Source organism: Neomonachus schauinslandi, chromosome 13 (assembly GCF_002201575.2).
Source record: "Neomonachus schauinslandi chromosome 13, ASM220157v2, whole genome shotgun sequence".
NCBI classification, from domain to species: domain Eukaryota; kingdom Metazoa; phylum Chordata; class Mammalia; order Carnivora; family Phocidae; genus Neomonachus; species Neomonachus schauinslandi.
This window is the reverse complement of record NC_058415.1, coordinates 38450892-38470374: the sequence shown is the minus strand read 5'-3', so window position 1 is coordinate 38470374 and position 19483 is coordinate 38450892. Positions and strand designations below refer to the sequence as shown.

General features: G+C 38.1%; 1 protein-coding gene across 1 annotated transcript in view; it reads right to left on the bottom strand.

The window, feature by feature from the left end:
• The window catches only part of TYRP1 (tyrosinase related protein 1), an 18356-nt gene extending 9441 nt beyond the window's left edge, over nucleotides 1-8915 (bottom strand). The window contains exons 1-4 of the mRNA XM_021682413.1: nucleotides 8885-8915; nucleotides 7854-8320; nucleotides 6456-6775; nucleotides 3681-3885 (exon numbers count right to left, since the gene is read on the bottom strand). Of these exons, the coding sequence (XP_021538088.1) occupies nucleotides 3681-3885; nucleotides 6456-6775; nucleotides 7854-8238 (910 nt within the window). The 5' untranslated portion in view covers nucleotides 8239-8320; nucleotides 8885-8915. The remainder of the gene's footprint in view (nucleotides 1-3680; nucleotides 3886-6455; nucleotides 6776-7853; nucleotides 8321-8884) is intronic.
• Nucleotides 8916-19483: the final 10568 nt, after the last annotated feature.

The following is a 19483-nucleotide window of genomic DNA, read 5'->3' as shown; positions in this document are numbered from 1 at the left end:
AGGGAGAAGCAGGCTTCCCGCGGAGCAGGGAGCCCGATGCGGGGCTCGATCCCAGGACCCCGGGATCACGACCCCAGCCGAAGGCAGACGCTTAACGACTGAGCCACCCAGGCGCCCCAACAATTAAACTTTTTAAAAGGCAGTAAGAAAAACAGGCAAACAAAGAGCTGTGATAGGAGGGTTAATAGGATAGGTGCCTTAAGGGAGGGAGGGAAGGAGAGAAAGAGAGGGGAAGAGGCGGACAGGAAGGTAGAGAAGGGGCACAGAGAGACAAAGAGACAGAGACGGAGAGAGAGTATCAATCCTTTCCAGGTGGATGACTCCAGGAGGGCGCCATTAAAGAAGAGAGATTTGCAAAGAGCCCTGAAGGACTGAGGAGAATTTTCAGGTGAAATAGGAGAAATGTTACAAGTCAAACATTTTAGGCAGAGGTAATAACGAGAGATGCTAAGCTTTCTCCTATCTGTAAGATAAGCTCCGTCAGAGCAAGAACTCTATCTGTACTTGCTCACCAGTACATCCCTTAATCTTGGCACAGTGCCTGGCATAGAATAGATGCTAAATCATCATTTGTTGTATGCTGATGTATGGAAAGATCGTGTTGGCTGTAACAGAGGTCCGCGTGGGAAATGGCTTGCCTGGAGTAGAGGGCGATGTAAGAGAGTAGTGGATGGTGAGAACAATGAAAAGCTACAGAGCAATAGGAGAAAGTTACATTTAATTCAATAGGAAGTGAAGAGAAGTCGTAGGTAGGTGGGAGGAGAGGAGATTGGTTAGGAGCATTTTGCATGTGTCTGTTCCAGTACTCTCCAGAGAAGCGTGTGTGTCCTAAGAGTATCTGCAGAATAATCCACTGGGATGAGAGAGGTGATATTACAACGTGAACTTGTATTCATCTTACCTCACTCATAAAGCTTACTCTGTTGTAATGTTTATTATAATTAACATAATGATTAGTACCTGATGAATTAGCATAGCAAATTTATTTATATAATATAAAAATAAAACATATGCCAAGATTGAGATTGGAAAGTAGATGCACATTTTTTAGGCATACATTATTATTAGTACTTTCAGATACCACTGGGTAAACTATCAATTCAAGTTTATGTCTTAGGGATTATTGTTCAGGAGGTGTCAATAAATTCCAAGAAAAAATTATAACTTACATGGGTTTCAAAAACACTACATTTCTAATTTGCTCTCATGGAGTTTCATAGTGGAGAATTCCGATAGTAAAGAAACTAGTTTAAACCAGTTTAATTTAACCCAGGGCTATTTAGATTTGTTTGCACATGGACAACCTCTGCCAATGCACCTAAAAACATTGTACGGATTGGAGTCTTGCGGAGTTTTCAGGCAGGAAGGAATAAAAAGTTCTGAGGGTCTGAAGGAGAAAGTAGATTTAGGAAATACTGTGTAGAAACAGCATTTTTCTTGTGATGAATCAGCGGTGATATTTTACTGGTTAGAAGAGGCTTATGTGTCACTAATTCACTCTTTCAAAGTTACCAAATTTGGTGCATTAATGGGACATTGGAGAGACATCGTGCAACAAGCCCATGATAACACAGGCATGGGATATGCAAGGAAGATTTGCTTTAAAAATGTTCATTCATGGCTGTCCTGTAAAAGATGATCAATGGAACCACAGGAATGGATCATTTCATCCAAAGACAGTAGAGAAAGGAAAGAATCCCTAGGAGAATTACTTTTTAAAAAAGATTTTATTTATTTATTAGGGAGAGAAAGAGAAATGCAAGCACAAGCAGGGGGGCGGGGCAGAAGGCAGAGGGAGAAGCAGGCTCCCCGCTGAGCAGGAAGCCAGACACAGGGCTAGATCCTAGGACCCTGGGACCATGACCCGAGCAGAAGACAGAGGCTTAACTGACAGAGACAGCCAGGAACCGCTTTCTAGGAGAATTATATAAGATATCATATTAAAGCATTTGGCACCATATCAGATACATAGTATGTGTTGAATCAACTATTAGTTTCCTTTTCTTTCACTGGCCTAATAAATAAAATGCTTGGTATTTATATCTTGAACTAAGACAAGGAGTAATCTTCAAATTTGTTTCATTTAAAGTACATAATCTTAATTTTTCATGAAACTATGTGTCCTGTTATGAGACTTAGACTAACTGACCAAAAGACTGTGATGAAACAGTATCTTCTCTCCTATTTACCCACGTAAGCTGTGCTATACTTTGGTATCCAATCATCTGTATGACCAGAAAATGTCTGGAAAAAAATCCCAGGCCAAAATACAATAGCCTGCTCAGAGAATAATATTTTGGTATCTAAAGCTATATTGATTCTCAATTTTATTTCAAGGGGGGAGAATCACTCATTCAGCATGCCAAACAAATGAGAAATTTATTCTAAGTTTTAAACTTCTATAGAAAAAACTTAATACACTGTCACTTCTCTCTTCCCTTATTCCTATACACAGGTAAACAATCTTCTAATGGTGAAAAAAATCTACTGATTTTTTTTTTGTTCTATTTAGAATATTCTTTTTTTAAGAATATCCTTTTTTAAGTTTATAAAGGAATTTAATATTTTAAACTTAAGAGAATATATGTAAAATGTACTATGAAGATGTTAATAAAATAAATTCCCCCAAATCTAGTTTTTACATGGAAGAACAAGTTTAAAATAACCAAGCATGCCTGAAGAAGAAAAATAAGACGGGGTAGGGAGACTCTAATAATTAAGACCTTGTGTTAGTACCACAGAGACTAATAATGTGATCCAAGGAAGAGAATGGTACACTCAGGAACAGATCCACATATAACAGAAACTTGGCCTAAGGCAGAAGTGGCATTTAAATCACTGGAGAAAGGATGCTAGCTAAGACAGCTGGTTAAGCTTTCTCTCTAAGTGTTTGCTTTGAGAGAGATGGAAAGTAGTTAGCAGGCAGACATTTTCTGTGTAGTATCTTCCTTTTCTTTTCTTTTTTTTTTAAGATTTATTTATTTATTTTATTTATTTGAGAGAGAGAGAGAGCGCGCAGGGGGAGGGGCAGAGAGAGAGAGAGAGAGAGAGAGAATCTCAAGCAAACTCCCCTTTGAGCACAGAGCCCGATGCCAGGCTTGATCCCAAGACCCTGAGACCATGACCTGAGGCAAAAGCAAGAGTCTGACACTTAACCGACTGAGCCACCAAGGCGCCCCAGAATCTTCCTTTTCTTAAAGATATCCTTCACATCACCTTTTGTTTTTGACCCTCAGACTAGGATTGTACTCTTTGGGCACTTCAACTCTTTCTGCACATTTCAGATTTCCCAGGGAAACAATTTTCTATGAAATTCTAGCACAAGACACATGACTACTAAGCAGTGCTGAGTGTGCTAAGAGGATGATGAATTTTATATAACTATACATTTCCAAAATAAGAGAGTGAACGTTTACAGAATAAGAGAGTGAGCAACGCACTAACCAAATTGCTTAAGGGAAGCAATATTAAAATGTATAGACACTTTCTGTCTGCCCTGGAACCTTAGAGATTGCCTTGAATAGCCCCAGTGTTCAAGGAATATATCTGTACATTGATTCTCTAAAGTAAAAGTAGATTTTCTTCTGAAGTCCTTAGTAGAATGAAGGGCCTTCAGGCAACACATTTAACCTCTTTATCTAGTAGGGAATTCTGAATCCTGGATGTCATTTGGAACTTACTATTACAAAGGGTTCCCAGGGTATCATAATCCTCCAAGGATTCACAGACCACTCGCCATTGAGAAAAGACAGAATTCAGGCTGATAAGAGTGGGATCAAAGTTGCTTCTGGATCCCATCAGGTCATCGGTGCAAATGTCACAGATGTTCCTCCCAGTCGCAAAATTCCAGTAGGGAAGGGAGAACGAAGGATCCTGCAACATTTCCTAGATCACAGAAACTATTATTAGTGTTCTCTGCTTTTGTTTAAAATTCTCCCTCTTTGCTTGGTTTTCTCCCTGGCAGTCTATCAGCTCTCTTGGGGCAATTAGAACAAGTGAGTATATCCGTGGTGTCTGAGGAGCCAGAGGAATTAAATAGCTTATTTAGCAAATCTTCTCATATACCACAAGGAGTCATTGAGGCACTAGAGAGAATGAAACTCAACTCATTATAGAGAAGTTTCTGCATATGATTTTTTTTTTTTAGGAGGGGGGAAGTCTTCCCTTTCCTTTTTAGGCAGGTAATTACATTTCTGTTGCTTATACCAAAAAATCTCAATAATAACTTTCACTCCTTAACTCTTTATCTCCTTCTGTTTTCCTATCTTTAATTCAAGCATCACTAAGTCTGGGTCTGTAGCCAGATCCAACCTTTAAATATGTTACGTAGAGCAGTACTTTTTGTTTTGTGTCTGTCTTTTAAAATTTAACTTAAATGACTTTAGGCATTTGGAGTCTGGCCTTTAAAATGTTTTGGGAGTTAGCAAGGGTAGTGGAAGACACCTACAGATTAGAGTGAGGCAGACCTCAGTGGTATGTTCCAGGTTTTCCAAGCACCAGATACATGGATTTGACTTTTCACGGGTTACATAGGCTCTTTCACACTTACCTTATCTGCCTGGGCACTGAAGGTGTTTTACTTAAAGACCCCTGCTTCAGAATATAAACTGTGAAGCCTTGGGTTTCTGCTTGAAACAAATACCGTCAGGAAATATTAAACGGAGGCAAAATATTTCTTTGTGCATACTGTTCTTTAGCCCAGGAACCAAGTTTCCTTTCAGAGCTGACCTCAACAATTTTAAAAGTACTGGACTCAAGATCACCTGCTTATTTTATTGAGTTCCCTAAAACATGTATTTATTGTACTTGTTCTCATTCCCTTAGGCCTTTGGGGAGTTATGTTTAGAGTGTAGAGCATGCCATTGTTTTATCTCACCTCCAAAACATTTAGTACATTTCTGCTTTTTTACTCTAAGCCCTTTCTAGGAAGCATCTCCTTGTCCTCGGGGTATTTTAGAGGACCAAAAGCTTTCCAAGGTATCCTCGGTTATTGATCTCCAAGGGTTTAGAGTCCTTGTTTAGAAGCCATTGTTCTGGTTCACGAAAATTAGTGACAGCTTCCAAGGGATCATTAAGAGTCAGTTTGTGGTTCAGAACTGACATTTGGGAGCTGGAGCATATTCATGTGGCATTTCAACTGTGCATTACATTTAGACTGTAATTTGTTGGATCCCTTGTGCTGTTGGGTTTTAAAAATGTAAGTCATAGAGGTCGAAGTTTACACAGGAAAAATCGAAGCTTTCAGATACTTTCCACCTGCCCTTTCGTTTTGGTGTGCCCGTGGGAAAATGACTTGAAGGCACGGAGATCTGGAGGTGATTACAAATGACAGATTTATCTACTCATAATCTACTAAATGTCTTACTTGTAATCAGAGCTATAAAATATGAAGTTCAGAGTAGCAGATGAATTAATTTAATCACTCAAACTGCATATGTTTGGACTGCTTTCATACCAATATTTTATTCTGTATTTTAGGGCATTAATTCTCTCTCTTCTAACCATTTATTTTCTTGTGATAATGCTGAACACAGGCATAGTGCAAATCAATAGATGAATCTAAGTACCTTTCCTGCCCTCAGATATTTTCAGATTAAATTTTAGATTTTAAATTGAGGGAAGGAATCCATTTCACTTAGAAAACAGGTTCACTTTGTGGATTTCCTAGTTGAGATCTAATAATTTAAAATTTCATTTGAAAATTCCAATACCTTTCTCAAGAAAAAGCAATTGGCAAAAGAAACTATAATAATAAAGTGTCTGTGTTAGCGGGATGCTTTAATGTGGTTTGAGCCTCTCTGCTTAAAAATAAGCAGGAGATACTTATGTTTGGGTTGAGGTTCACTTTATGCCAAAAAAAAGTTGATGCCTTTTAAGTAAAAATGCTATCTGATTTATGAGATATTTTGTTAGGTTTCTTCCACAAGCCTTGAAGTGGTACGGGGCATGGGGACAAAATGGCATTCAGTGAAAATATGAGAGTATAAATGGAAAAGATTTTTTTTTTTCATAATTTAAACCCTGTACCACATTAGAATCATCAGGTGGTCTAATGGGGGATGTATTTGGGACTTGGTAGCCTGAGAAGTGTATGTACACTTGTTTCATCCAAACCAGGAGGAGGGGGTATTGGCTTACATTCGAGAAGGAAGACATAGCAAATGAGAGTCTTTTGTTGCAAGCTATATGAAGATCATTTTTTTTTCAATTACAGAGCTGTAGAATACGCCTAACACTTTAAATCACACCTACAAATGTCCCAACTGGCTCCCTCGTTGTTGATGTTATTCTCTTTTCCCTTCATGAAAGATAAAGATTAATTAATGAGTAATCTGTACAGGGAGAAACTTCACAGAATGTCAAAGGCAGATTAATCACATGTTTAGATCATTGAGAACCAGTGAGTTAAGATGACTTACAAACTGGACCTGAGAACCCAAAGGCTTCCTGCATACCTGCATGTCTCTCTCCAACTGCAGGAGGTGGTTCCTGTGCCACGTGAGGAAAGCTGGTCCTTCGTGAGAGAAATCCACTTCAAAGCTTTCCTGGCCTGGCCCAAGGAAAGTCTTTTTGACTGAGTAATAGTGTGTCCAAACAAAGTAGTTATAAATGGAAATGTTCTCAAACTGTGGCGTGTTGCGATCAGGCCCCAGTATTTCTTCTGATCTCCTGGTCGCAATGACAAACTGAGGGTGAATGGTGCGCTTTGCCATATCTAAGGCCTGGACGAAGCGGTTCTTCTCTTCTGCACTTAAGTCCAGAAGGTTTCTCCTGACTTCAAGAAGGTTCAAACATGAAAACATCGGCCTCGTGAGCATAATCATAACACCATGTCCCATTTACCCACTAATGATAATTTGCATGCATGCTTAAATCATGTTATACTTTTTAAAATACCCCTTACTAAAATGCCTTCTTTAGGCCTGTTTTCTTGCGGGCCACGCCCCCCTCCCTCCGCCCCTCCCCCCCCCCAGGATTTCTGTTAGCTTTCTTTAATCTAACTGTGGACTTTATGATTCTGTGATCTTATATTTATTTCTGCTCATCATGGGCATATTTGGGGAACTTTCTACCTTCTTAAAAATCATAAACCTTGCAGAAACATGGCAGAGTGGTTAAGACCAGAGACTTATTCTATGACTCTGCACACATTTTTCTGTCTCAGTTTTTCATCTGTAAGGTGTATGTAAAAACAATATCTGCTTTACATAGCTGTAAAGATTAAAGAGGACACACATAAAAATTATATCAGAGCCTGGCTCATAACAAAGACTCAATAAAAGTCTTGTTAAACCCTTGGTCCAATGTTTGGCACATAGAAAACAACCGAGTATTGCTGGATTTACTCTTTAGAGCCTTGTTATTTATTGCTATTTAATAAGGCACAGGCGAGACTTGTCATCTCAAATGGCTGAACTTGATCATAGCAGTGGGCAGGTCCGTCGTGGGTTAGCCAGGGCAGTGGAAGAAGTTCATGGTTTAGAGCTAGACTGACCTCAGGGGTGAATTCCAGGGTTTCCAGGTCCCAGCTATATGGATTAGACCTTTCTGAACCTCACTTACCATAATTAGCATAACTACCTTGAGATGTTTCTGAAAGGTCTAGTCATAAACACCTAGCACAGTTCCTCGAATAGCATGATTGCCCAGTAAGTGTTTCAGAGGAAAATCCCGTTACTCAGATCTGAGCCTTGACTCTTTAAATGGTATAAACTTATTAGCCTCTCCAGGCCTCAGCTTCCTCAGTTGAGTTATAGGATTTCCAGGTATTCTTCCAGTTCCAATGATTTAGTTTTCTCTTAAACACATTGAGTCTCAGGAAGAACTGTGTCTCCACTCATATCCCCACTTACCTATGAGAACCCTCTGGTCACAGGCAGCTCCTCTCCATCCAGGACGGCAAGTCCCACAGTTGTGTCCTGAGAAATTGTCATTGCAGAGGCATGTTCTGTTGAAGAAGCGTGTGGGCCAAGCCTCCCGATCATCTCTGCCGTCATGGGGGTAGTGGGCGCTGTGGGGTCGGGAGTCTGCAGTCACTGCCTCACACCTGCCCCGCCCCGATGAGGAGCCACAGCGGTCAGTCCCGGGCCCAGACAGGGGGGACAGGTCTGGGCAACACACACCATTTCTTAAGGCTTCAACAGTGGCACACTCTCTTGGGAATTGAGCCCAGGTCTGATGAAAAAAAAGCAAGGGCAAGAAGATGCATCCCAGAGAGAGGAGTTTATGAGCTTTCATTCTGCTCTAAGCAAGAGTGAAGAACAAATCTCTGGTTTGCAGCCCTTTGCACAGAGACTGAAGCACATAAATAAAAACCAGGCTGAAAAGGAGAAAACACAATGAATTACCTAAGTTTTCTTTCTGTACTGTTATAAACAGGCATGAGCCCTCCCCAGCCCCCTTCAAAATGCTTTTCATATCTGTAAAATGACATTTCTAGCAAATCATAAAAATAGTAATTTACCTTTAAAAACTTGACATGTTTAATACCTACATAATTAAAGCCCCTGTCCTAGCATTCAGCTTTCTTCATCTTAAATTTCTATTTATTAAAAAAAAATACTCATCATAGGTGTCTCTTAACAAAAGCACTCATTAGCGGGTCACAGCCATTAATTACATTTAACCATGAAGCTGGAAGAAGAACTGGAAGCAGATCTTCAGCAAGTTAATTTCCGTGACTTGAAGTCTCCCATCCTAATGGAGCTTTGGCCTGAGTCCACCCACTCCCCATAGAGCTTCTCTCCAGTACCTTACACTCCGGAGGGGATTCTCTGATGAACCCCTCTTAGAGCTGAGTGTTTTATATTTGCTTCTCCCCTGATGTCAGAGCTGTTAATGCCATGTGGGTTTCTGCTTGATAACTAATCCCGAATCTGCTCACCCAAACTGGGAGGGGCTGGTCCTCTTCCCCACCCTTTACTAATCCCCTTTCACTCCAGTGAGTTTTTCTGCCCTTTAAGTACTTGGTTAGCACATGATTCCCTTCCCACTGATTTCCTTGTGATGCTTAAGGTTTTAAGAAAAGGTCAGAGGCACTAATTTGGAATACAAGTCAGAGAAACTAGAGAGCTTTTGTTTGCATTGTAGAGATTTAGGTTTTTCCCCTTTGATTTATATCTTCAGAGACTCAAATGAGATTAGTTACGTTTTCTTAGTGACACAAGGGCTAGAGTCGTACTTGTATCTGATGGTCGCTTTTGATTGGGCATGGTCTTGAAACAGATGCTACCGTTCTTCTAATTTCTATGGAGAATAATTGTAGTAGAAAAGTCACCAGATACAATTACATCAAATCACATGGCTTTGCCTTCCATGGTGCCTGCTGGTGTTGACCACTGAGTCCTCCAGCACCCTTCCCTCCACTGGGGTAGGGTCCCTCTCTGTGGCAGAACATCACAGGGGTACTGCTGCTTCTGCTGTTTAGATGACCACTGACTGTCTCCTTCTTTCCTGCTTTCTCTGCAAGCAGTCTTGAACCAATGGCACTAATTTTAAATTTTAAATATGTTGTGGGAATCTTAATGGCTTCATACAAACATTAGTCGATATCTCAAGTTTTCATATGCACGTGGCACATTTAAGGGTGAAAAATAAGGTATATAGAATGATATTTAGATAATCTTTTCGGTTATTTTGATTTTTTAGTCTGACTTCTTACTGGATCAAAGTAGATTATCATTTTTCTCTCTCAAATAAAGGTGGTAGTAATGTACCATTGGTGGTTTCTTAGTTTTGACAAAGGAACCGAGGCCTTGTATGGTAACATTAGGAGAATGGAGTGATGGATATATGGAAACTCTATTATCTGTGTAACTTTTTTTTTTTTGAAGATTTATTTATTTATTTGTTTGAGAGAGTGAGAAACAGCATGAGAGGGGAGAGGGTCAGAGGGAGAAGCAGGCTCCCTATGGAGCAGGGAGCCCAATGCGGGGCTCGATCCCAGGACCCCGAGATCATGACCTGAGCTGAAGGCAGTCGCTTAACTGATTGAGCCACCCAGGCGCCCCTCTGTGTAACTTTTCTGTAGATCTAAAGTTAATACAAAAATACAATATTTATTTTAAAAAGCTATTTTTAAAACTAGGTAACCTATTCATGTATATGCACATATATATTCCTGTGTGCAGATATAAGTACACCAGTGTGTCACATGATGTTGAAAGAAAAAAAAATGAGGCTTTGCCCTTTACGCCTCCTTGTTATGTAATTCCTACAGTCACCTCAGGGTACCCTGAATGCAGTGTGATACATGATAGGCACCACGTGAGGGCATCGGTATCAAATCATGTAGTATTAATTAAATACAAGAATAAAATACAAAAATGACGTTCTGATCTTTTCTTTCTGGACCTCTTTTGGAAATTGTGAGAATCCCACCCTGGAGATCACTACTAAGGATGGATCACATGGAATCCATCCATGGGCTGGTGAATCCCAAATTGGGAGCTCTGATAACACTCCCTCCCCAGAGGTCCTGACTTAGATATCTAACTGCCTGCTCGCTAAATCCACTTTGGTGCCTAAGAGATTCATCAGACATTTATAAAATGTGTTCCTCTATCCTTCCCATCTCAGTAAATGGAATCACTGTTCATCCCGTTGCTTTGGGAAAAAACCAACACACAGAAGTCATTGTTTTTTCTTCTCTGTTTCATGCAAACTGTATTCATTGGTTGAACTAACAGAGTCTAACTTGAAGCTGTCATTAGCTCTTTCCTGCCCTGTGGCAACTAATTTATCTCCTCACCTTCCATGCTTAACCACATAGGAGTCTGTTCTCCACACAAGATTTTATTCTCCGCTTAGCAGCCTGAGAGACCTTTTATTGCTGATACCCAATTACCACCGCTCTCAATAAAAGCCTCCAATGGCTTCCAAACACACATAGAATAAAATCCAAATGCTTACAGAAGTCTACATGATCTGGTCTCTTCTATCTCTGACAACCTCTTACCATCTTCCCTGTCACTTCTTTGTTCAATCACAAGCTTATTACCCCCTCTGCCATGGCCCTAGGTCTTTGTATGACTTGCTGTGTCACTTCATTCAGGTCTCTATTCCAATGTTACTTCTTCAGAGAGGACTTCTCTGACAACCCCACCTGCTAGATCCTAACCCCATCATTCATCATTTCCTTTTTAAGACTTAGCCTTCATAGTACCAAACACTGCCTGTAATTTTTATTACATCGTAGACTTTCATTGTTTCTCTCTCATCAGAAGGCAAGTTTTGTCTTTCTTTTTCAATATTGACCTGAGAGATCTTTAGAGAACCATTTTTTTTTTTCAGTGAAGAAGGACTAAACATCTCATTTATTTACTCCCAGCCTAGTGATTAATCCATATTCCCACTAAAAGGAGTAGATACAATCTACCTCCAGTATTTTTATTACTTACTATTTTTTTTAAAAGATTTTATTGATTTATTTGAGAGAGAGAGAGCACAAGTGGGGAGGAGAGGGAGAAGCAGGTTCCCTGCTGAGCAGGAATCTGGACAATGTGGGGCTCAAACCCAGGACCCTGGTATCATGACCTGGAGCCGAAGGCAGACGTTTAACAGACTGGACCACCAAGGCTCCCCTTTATTACTTACTATTAATGCACATCTATTACTTCCTAAATGTGTTACATACACCGTTATATGTTACACATTATATACACCATATATTATACATTAAATGTTACACATGCATATATCATTTTTAAAAAATATTATTAAAATATTACTTTTATTCCTGTTTTGCAGATGAAGACACAGAGACTTTCAGAGATTAAGAATTCTTTAAAAATCATGTAGTTTGTATGTGGCAGTTTTAGGTTTTGAAGTCAACTTAGTTTGGTTCCAAAACTAAATGTTTGTGCTTTGCAAGTACTGCTCACATTCTAAAAAAAGAAGGCTGGAGAATGGAAAACGCACTGTACTTTGAATCATAAAATATACCAACTTTATCTTAGTAAACAAGTGCCTTCGTTTCTCTGAGTCTCTGTCCTTCATCTGTAAGTTATATGTAATAAAGATATATTGTTGGGGCAGATAAACTCAGATAAAAATAACCAGCAGAATGCAGACAATCAATCAATACTAGTTTAATAAGTAAATGAATCAAAGGTAGAAATCTTAAAGTAGATGAAAAATACTGAAATTAATACCTTATTCATAACTATCTTAATAGACTGGAATGCATTTTACAGTGTCTTCATTATTACTACATATCCAATCAATGTTATGAGTAGTCCTGTGGAACAAGAATTTCAGGCACTGAAGAAAGGAAAAGCTGAAATGGCAGTGTCTATTAATTGTGAAAACCTGGAAGCAGATGACAAGAAGTATGTTTTACTGCATGCTGGCGTCATTTCTTAGCTTACTGGTATTTTCTAATGCGGGAAGCTGGTGCAAAATGTGAAAAGAAAAAATGTACTTGTGTCTTTCCTCTTTGAACGTTGTGGAGTGGTTAAAATGCCATCATCTGGCAAAATTATTCACAGCATAGGTCAGAAATGAATGTTAAAATATATGTGCAATACTCCTTGACCCACTACAGAAATTATTGCTTGGGCTTCTTTAATGGAAATTAAATTTTATACAGTAATTTTTTAAGAAATGGGCTGTTCAGAAATCCACATGTTACCAGCATAAGAAAACTTGTCAGGAATCACCACTGGTGGGTGTGCCATACACTTAGCTGATGTGAAAATCATATCTCAGGAAAAAGGACTGATCCGAACTTCCTGTCTTTCCTTTCAAGTCTTATGAATGTCAATTATAAAAGAAGTTATCAGAAATCTAAATGATAAGGACCAGGAATTGAGGTTAAATTGAGAAGAAAAAAGTTTTAGGAGCATCTTAATTTTCTCATAAAAATTGCTAATGAATATTAATATCTTTCGTGATCATTTGTGGCAAATGATTCTGAATATATTCATTGTCCAATTGGATTACATGTTATTAAATTGTGTGCTTACTTGTACTAAGCTTAGATTAATGGCTAGAATTCCAAAGGCATTAAGGCAACTCCAAGTCATCTGTTAGGTTGGTCATGTGCTTTTACCTCATGGAGAAGCTTAAATTCAGTGAAAGCAAAAGGGAAGAATGTTAGGCCTGTGTCTTTGTGTCACTAAGAAGAGTTTCAGTCAAATATAACATTTCTGTTTTAGGGCAAAATATTTGAAATTGAGGTCTCAGATAAAGTGGTCTCTGATAAAACCTGCCATTAGTTTCTTATTTGAATTTTCAGACCTTTACACAATATTGCAAATACTGGCATGGGGCAGTTAACAGTAATTTGATTTCTGTCTGGTGAAATCCTTTCTTGCTAAGTTAATTTTAGAACATTTAAAGTATTTCTTTTGCTGATGGTTTATATTCTTCTTGTTCCAGCCAATGATATTGTAAGAGTTCTCCATAGAAAAATTTCTAAAAACATGTGTGTTAGGCATCAAAGTCAAAATAATCAGAGATGCTTATGTTGGACTTGAATTAAGTAGTGCATTTGTTTGTAGTTAAAATTATTGTGCTTATTTCCAAAGATTATGTCTGCACTGTAATATTGGTAAAATATAAAGTTTCTTTTATCTTGACATTTCTAAACCTATCTCTGTGGTCATCATCATAGTGATCTTCCTCTTATTTAGCATCTACTGTGTGCAAGAAGCTGGACCAGGGCTGATGCTTAGAAAATGATGGGTAGTATGGCCGTTATACTCCAAATGCTTATAAAAGTAGTTAAATGTGCATATATATGTATGTGTATGTGTGTATATATGTATATATATATATAGAGAGAGAGAGAGTGAGTGAGAGTGCATATATTGGCTCATTTATTACTTTTTAACTATATTTTGAAATTATGTAGAAAAGAGCAAAATATCAAGCTTGTGTAATCTATATCAATAATGTTGACACTGTTTCTGCTTTAAGTTCTATTACAATATTCATAATATAAAGTAAAGGGATAGTGATAAATTTTACTAGTAAAAAAATATTTAAGAATGCACGTAGTGAAAAAGATGTCAATGTGTTCATAATGAATATTAAGCCATATTTTTCTTGCTCACTGCTTCAAAATCTAATGTGTATGTTGTAATTTTAATTTATACATATAATGTACTATTTATAATAGTTACATATATAGATGTCTATTATATAATAGCTATATATCATATATAGTAAATAAACAGTAAGTAAATATAGTATGTAATGTATAATATGTATGTATATATACACATATGTATATTAAATGTATGTATGTATATGTTTATATATAATTTGTAGAAGTGACTGCTCTGGAAATTAGTCTCTGTATTTAATTTGATGCACATGTAAAATGGACATCGAGGCTTTTTCTGAGATATAGCTTACACGAGAGGTCCTGTAATGTCTGTGGTACACCGATCTGTCTTTGTGGATGAGGGTGAGGCCTGAAGCTGGTTGGTAACGTTTCTTCCTTCTCTGCTTCAATATGATAACTTGCGCGGTATATTTTTCTAACTCTACTTACAGTTATAGACAAATCTCAGTCAGTAGCTTATCAATTTCCTCCTCATGTGATGTGTGAAATGGATGTTCCTAACCACAGTGGTTCTCCTTGAAGAGAGAGAACTTATATCCCTTCCATTTGTGAGTCTTTCATCTTTAACACAATGGCTTCAAACAGCACCATGATTTGCATTAATATAGTGAAAAGGAAAGGAATATGGAGTATTATATGGGAATTTTTTTTTTTTTAATGGACAAGACCTGAAAGGAGTTTTCATCACTTCCTGAAAAATCCCATTGGCTAGAAATTAGTCATTCGTCATTAGTCAGTGGTCCACACTACTACAAGGGAGAATGTAGATGAGCTATATGCCAAGGAAAAAGAGGAAGTACACATAGCTAGTAGTCTATATTCCACTGACCAACCATTAAGTATTTTCACCGCTCCAAAAGAGGCAGCATAATAATTATAAATATAAATTTATTAACGTTGCAGATGGAAGATTCATATTTTTGGGATATAGATTTCATTAGTGATTCAAGTGTTTCACTTGATCCTTTTTTCTTTGACCTATGGTCATGCCACTCATTAGAAGTCCTGTGAGAGAATTTCTAAATAGTTGGATATATCTCATGGGTAAAATTCTTCATATACCAGTCAATGTCTAAACCATAAAAGAAAAGTAGGAACTGCCCCTCTTCCTCAATGAGCGTACATCTAGCTGAGAGAATTATGATCTCCAAAATACGTTTGCTGAAATACCTCATAGTTACTACACAAGATGTGGAAATTTGGCAAACAGTGAGATCATTATGAATTGATGCATGATCAGTGTTCTGATCTGAAGAAAACAGTATTGGTGCTTGGGGATTGATTGAAGTCCTGCTCTGGTGCCAAGATGATATTCTGAGCTTATGTTGCTGTTACTTCGATGGAATGGATATCACATGCTTGCACTATCACTAAACGTTTGGTAGCACACTACTTAACTGCTTCTGTGGTAATTGTCTCCACTGAGGAAGAAGCCCAGGAGAAGGTGAGGAACTCAGTGACCCAGGCGACAAATAGATGTTGAGTAAAAAATGTGACATTCAAGCCCTGGACTAGTATGTAAAACTGGGGGGAATTCTATGGGCTAGAGAAGCCGGGGACATTTTCAACTGTGAGAAATCAATGTTCATTCTCTTAGGAATCCCCTACCAAACCGGAAGCCCAGAGATGGGTGAGACTTCTCAGGGGTGGCAGAATCACGTTCCCGTTTCACAACACTTCTGGTCCCCCTTCACAGATAATGCAGTGACAAGCATTAAAAGATGTACGAAAGGTTGTGGCTGTTCTCTTCGGAACATTGACCAGATTGCTACATTGATTTTTAGAACTATCTTCACTAAAATGCAATAAAATGAGTGTTACCAGAAATTAAATACTGCTAACCAAAGGAGATGCCCCGAATTTTGAATTCAACTCCTGCTTCTTACTGCCTACTTGAAGGACAATTGGTATTTTTTTTTTTTTTCTCAACAGGGCTTTTATAGAAACTGCCCCTACTGCTAAAGGACATGAGATAATTCTGAGGCCAGAAAAAATGATTAGCTTTGGGAAGTGTCAGAGAAACTTTCAGAGAGAGAGCAATTCATGAGAACTTACTGATAAAGTGGAAATAATATATTCCAGAGCAGGTAATGGGAGGTATTTGGAGGGAGAAGTTCACTGCCTTTAGGGACAGGTTGTTTACGTCCTTTGAAAAAAAAAGTCTTTGAAATCCTGTAAGAGGTTAAAGCTTTTTTAAAAAAGTCATTCCCTTAAAAATTAAATTTAAACTGAAATATGCAGATGCACAAGTGAGGCCGTGGAAAGGTTTTATCCTAATCAGTGTCAAATTTACTGAGAAAATAGGATGAAATCCATATGCAGTCATGAATTGAGGAAGATCAAACTAGCTTATCTGCATTTCAAATAATTCTTTTCATTGAATTAACATTATAATTTTTCCTATTTATAGAATGGGAAAATCGGGACGCCTGGGTGGCTCAGTCGGTTAAGCGTCTGCCTTCAGCTCAGGTCATGATCCCAGGGTCCTGGGATCGAGTCCCGCATCGGGCTCCCTGCTCCGTGGGGAGCCTGCTTCTCCCTCTGCCTCTGCCTCTCTCTCTATCTCTCATGAATAAATAAATAAAATCTTAAAAAAAAAAAAAAAAAAAAAAAAAAAAAAAAAAAAAAAAAAAAAAAAGAATGGGAAAATGAAACATTAAAAAGTTAAAATTAGGGGATTCAGAGAGAGAAATTAAAAGCATTGTCAACATCAAGGGATTTGTGTTGCATGTGTGATTACTGATATTGTTTCTTATAAGTAGTTTTGATATGTTTTGAAGGGTTATCACTCCTCCCTTTTTCCCTTTACACACACACACACACACACACACACACACACACGTGTAGACACATAACTTCCTTACCCTGAAATTTGTCTGAGAGGATTTTGGTAATGTGAATCATATTTAGAGAAGAAGACTGATTTGCTTTTTTTGTTTTGTTTTGTTTTTTATTATAAGAAGTTTTAAAAAATGTTTGAAGAGACAACTAACATTTGGTGAATACTCACATTAAAGATATCCTTTTAACTTTTAGATAACCTTCGAGATGTGAGACAATGGTGGAGTATTCCCATACCCTTTCTACTTCTTCCCCAGAACCAAAATTCACCCTCTTTTCCCTCCATTCTCCCTCTGATAATCCACAGCGGAGGCTGGACCTCAGAAGTTAACACCACAAGGGGAGGGAAAGAAGAAGTTGGCAGCTCTGAAGTGCTGGGGGCCAGGTAGAGGGTGGCAGGGAAGGGTGCACAGAGTTCTGTAAGGTGACCTTGGAGGACGAGGACCGAGTCAGAAAGGTGTCCCGAAGCTCATGTTCTACCCTGGAGAAGGCATTCCCAATTGCTGCCACCCCATGGACTCTGTATGGTTGAGAAACATCCCTTTTATTTAAATTAAGCAGATGGTTAAAATGAGTTTCTGTCTAAAACTGAGTGAGTTTTATCAGTTAAAGCTTTTATTTGGGAGTGCTCAACCACCTTGCCCTTGCAAATTAGGGTCACAGCAGAGTTACAATTGTTATATCTAATGTAAAAGAATTTTCTGCACTTCATTATTTTCTGGAATGTTCGGTGTGAGGGTGGACGTACGTAGGGAACAGTAGTCTTATTTTTTTTTTTAAGACTTTATTTATAAGAGAGAGAGAGAGAGCACAAGCAGGGTAAGTGGCAGGCAGAGGAAGAGGGAGAAGCAGGCTCCCCACTGAGCAGGGAAACTGACATGGGACTCGATCCCAGAACCCTGGAATCATGACCTGAGCCGAAGGCAGATGCTTAACCTACTGAGCCACCCAGGCGCCCCGAGAACAGCGGTCTTCAGGCAGAAATGCACACCATAGAGAAAAGTAGAAGAAAAAAATCTGTTGATTTTATGGGTCACATTGAGTAAGTGAAGCAGATTGTAGTACACGACTCATTGTAAATGTCATATCTGTTTATTCACATGTATTGCTTCCAGTATCTAGAAATTTTTGAGATTTACAAAAAAGGTTTTGTTAACGTCAACAGTGACTTCTTACCTTTTTAAAAAGTTTGTAAAAATTCCTAAGTGGGATTCTAAGAAAAGTGCTTATACAGACTCTATAGGGAAAGGTCTTTTGTTTTTATTAGGAAATGACCTATTAGCACTGCTTATCTCATATTTTATATCCTTCAAGGGTTTATTAATAGCCATTTTTCAATTTTTATATTTGTCTTTTGTTGTTCCATAATTTAACTCTTTGGGCTGTTGGTAGTAAAAACATGCCTCGCTTAACCGTTCATTATCTACTCTTTCGTTTCTGTGGACATCAGTAAGGGAAAGGAACTCACACTCAAAGAGTACTTACAATATTGGGGGCACATTTGTAACCCATTTTACATTTAAGCCTCACACCAACTCTATAAGATACATATCCTTACCCATAGAAGTTCATAAAACTGAAATGACTTGCTTAAGTTTGTACACCAGTAAATAAGCAATCTGGGATTGAATGTGTTTTACTAGTCCCATTTTCAACAATATTTCCGTAACATTACAGCTGTTGTGTTATTATATAGTTTGTGTTATTATATAGGTTGAAATGAAACAAGACAATTGTGGCAGGATATGGGGATGAAGGGAGCACAGAGGGAATTATTAAAAGCGGTCTAAGGGATTGAGATACTGGTTGATAGAAGACATGTTTTTCATTTATGAGCTCTTAAAACTATAAAAGGTCATAGTCCTATAACCTTTTAATATCAAACTCCTTGTCTAACTGCAGTGCAATGTTCCAGGTGCTATTTGAGTCTCCTTTCTGTCAGTGGTCATTATTAAATGTTCTCCTGTATTTGGAAATGAGCTCTACCACTGGATTGTTTTCTTATGCAGAACTACAAGTAGGTCAGTAAAAATAGAGCTCTGTATTCTTTCTGAAGTGCTCAGTGATTTTCCCCCAACATGCATGAAAGTTTTAAATGAACAAAATAGGAACTTGATGAGAAGGAAAATTAAGCCCAGATTTTAATCAGTAGGAAAGATCAAATGGAAGCAAAGAGAAGTTTTCCTTTGAATAGATGAAGCATAGTAATCCAGTCCCAAAATAATTTATGTTCTCTATTCATGGAGGTATATATTAAATACTCTGATTATTATTTTGATCCCTGCATTTAAAAAAAAAAAAGTCAGGTCCTTAAAACATTACGTACTTCTGCCACTGCAGTTTATTATCATTTTTAAAACATAACGTGGTAAACTAAACCCTTTTACCTGGCTAGGAGATTTAAAATTGGCCAAAGCTATTAAATTTTTTTATTCAGCTGGAAATTTTCCACATAAAAACTATTCTTTCAAAATAAAAGTGGAACATTCACTCAGCAACCCAAATGAAAAGCAAAAGGAAAGGCATTAAGTACCTCCTGCAGAAGACTCACTTACAAGAAATTAAGAAGAA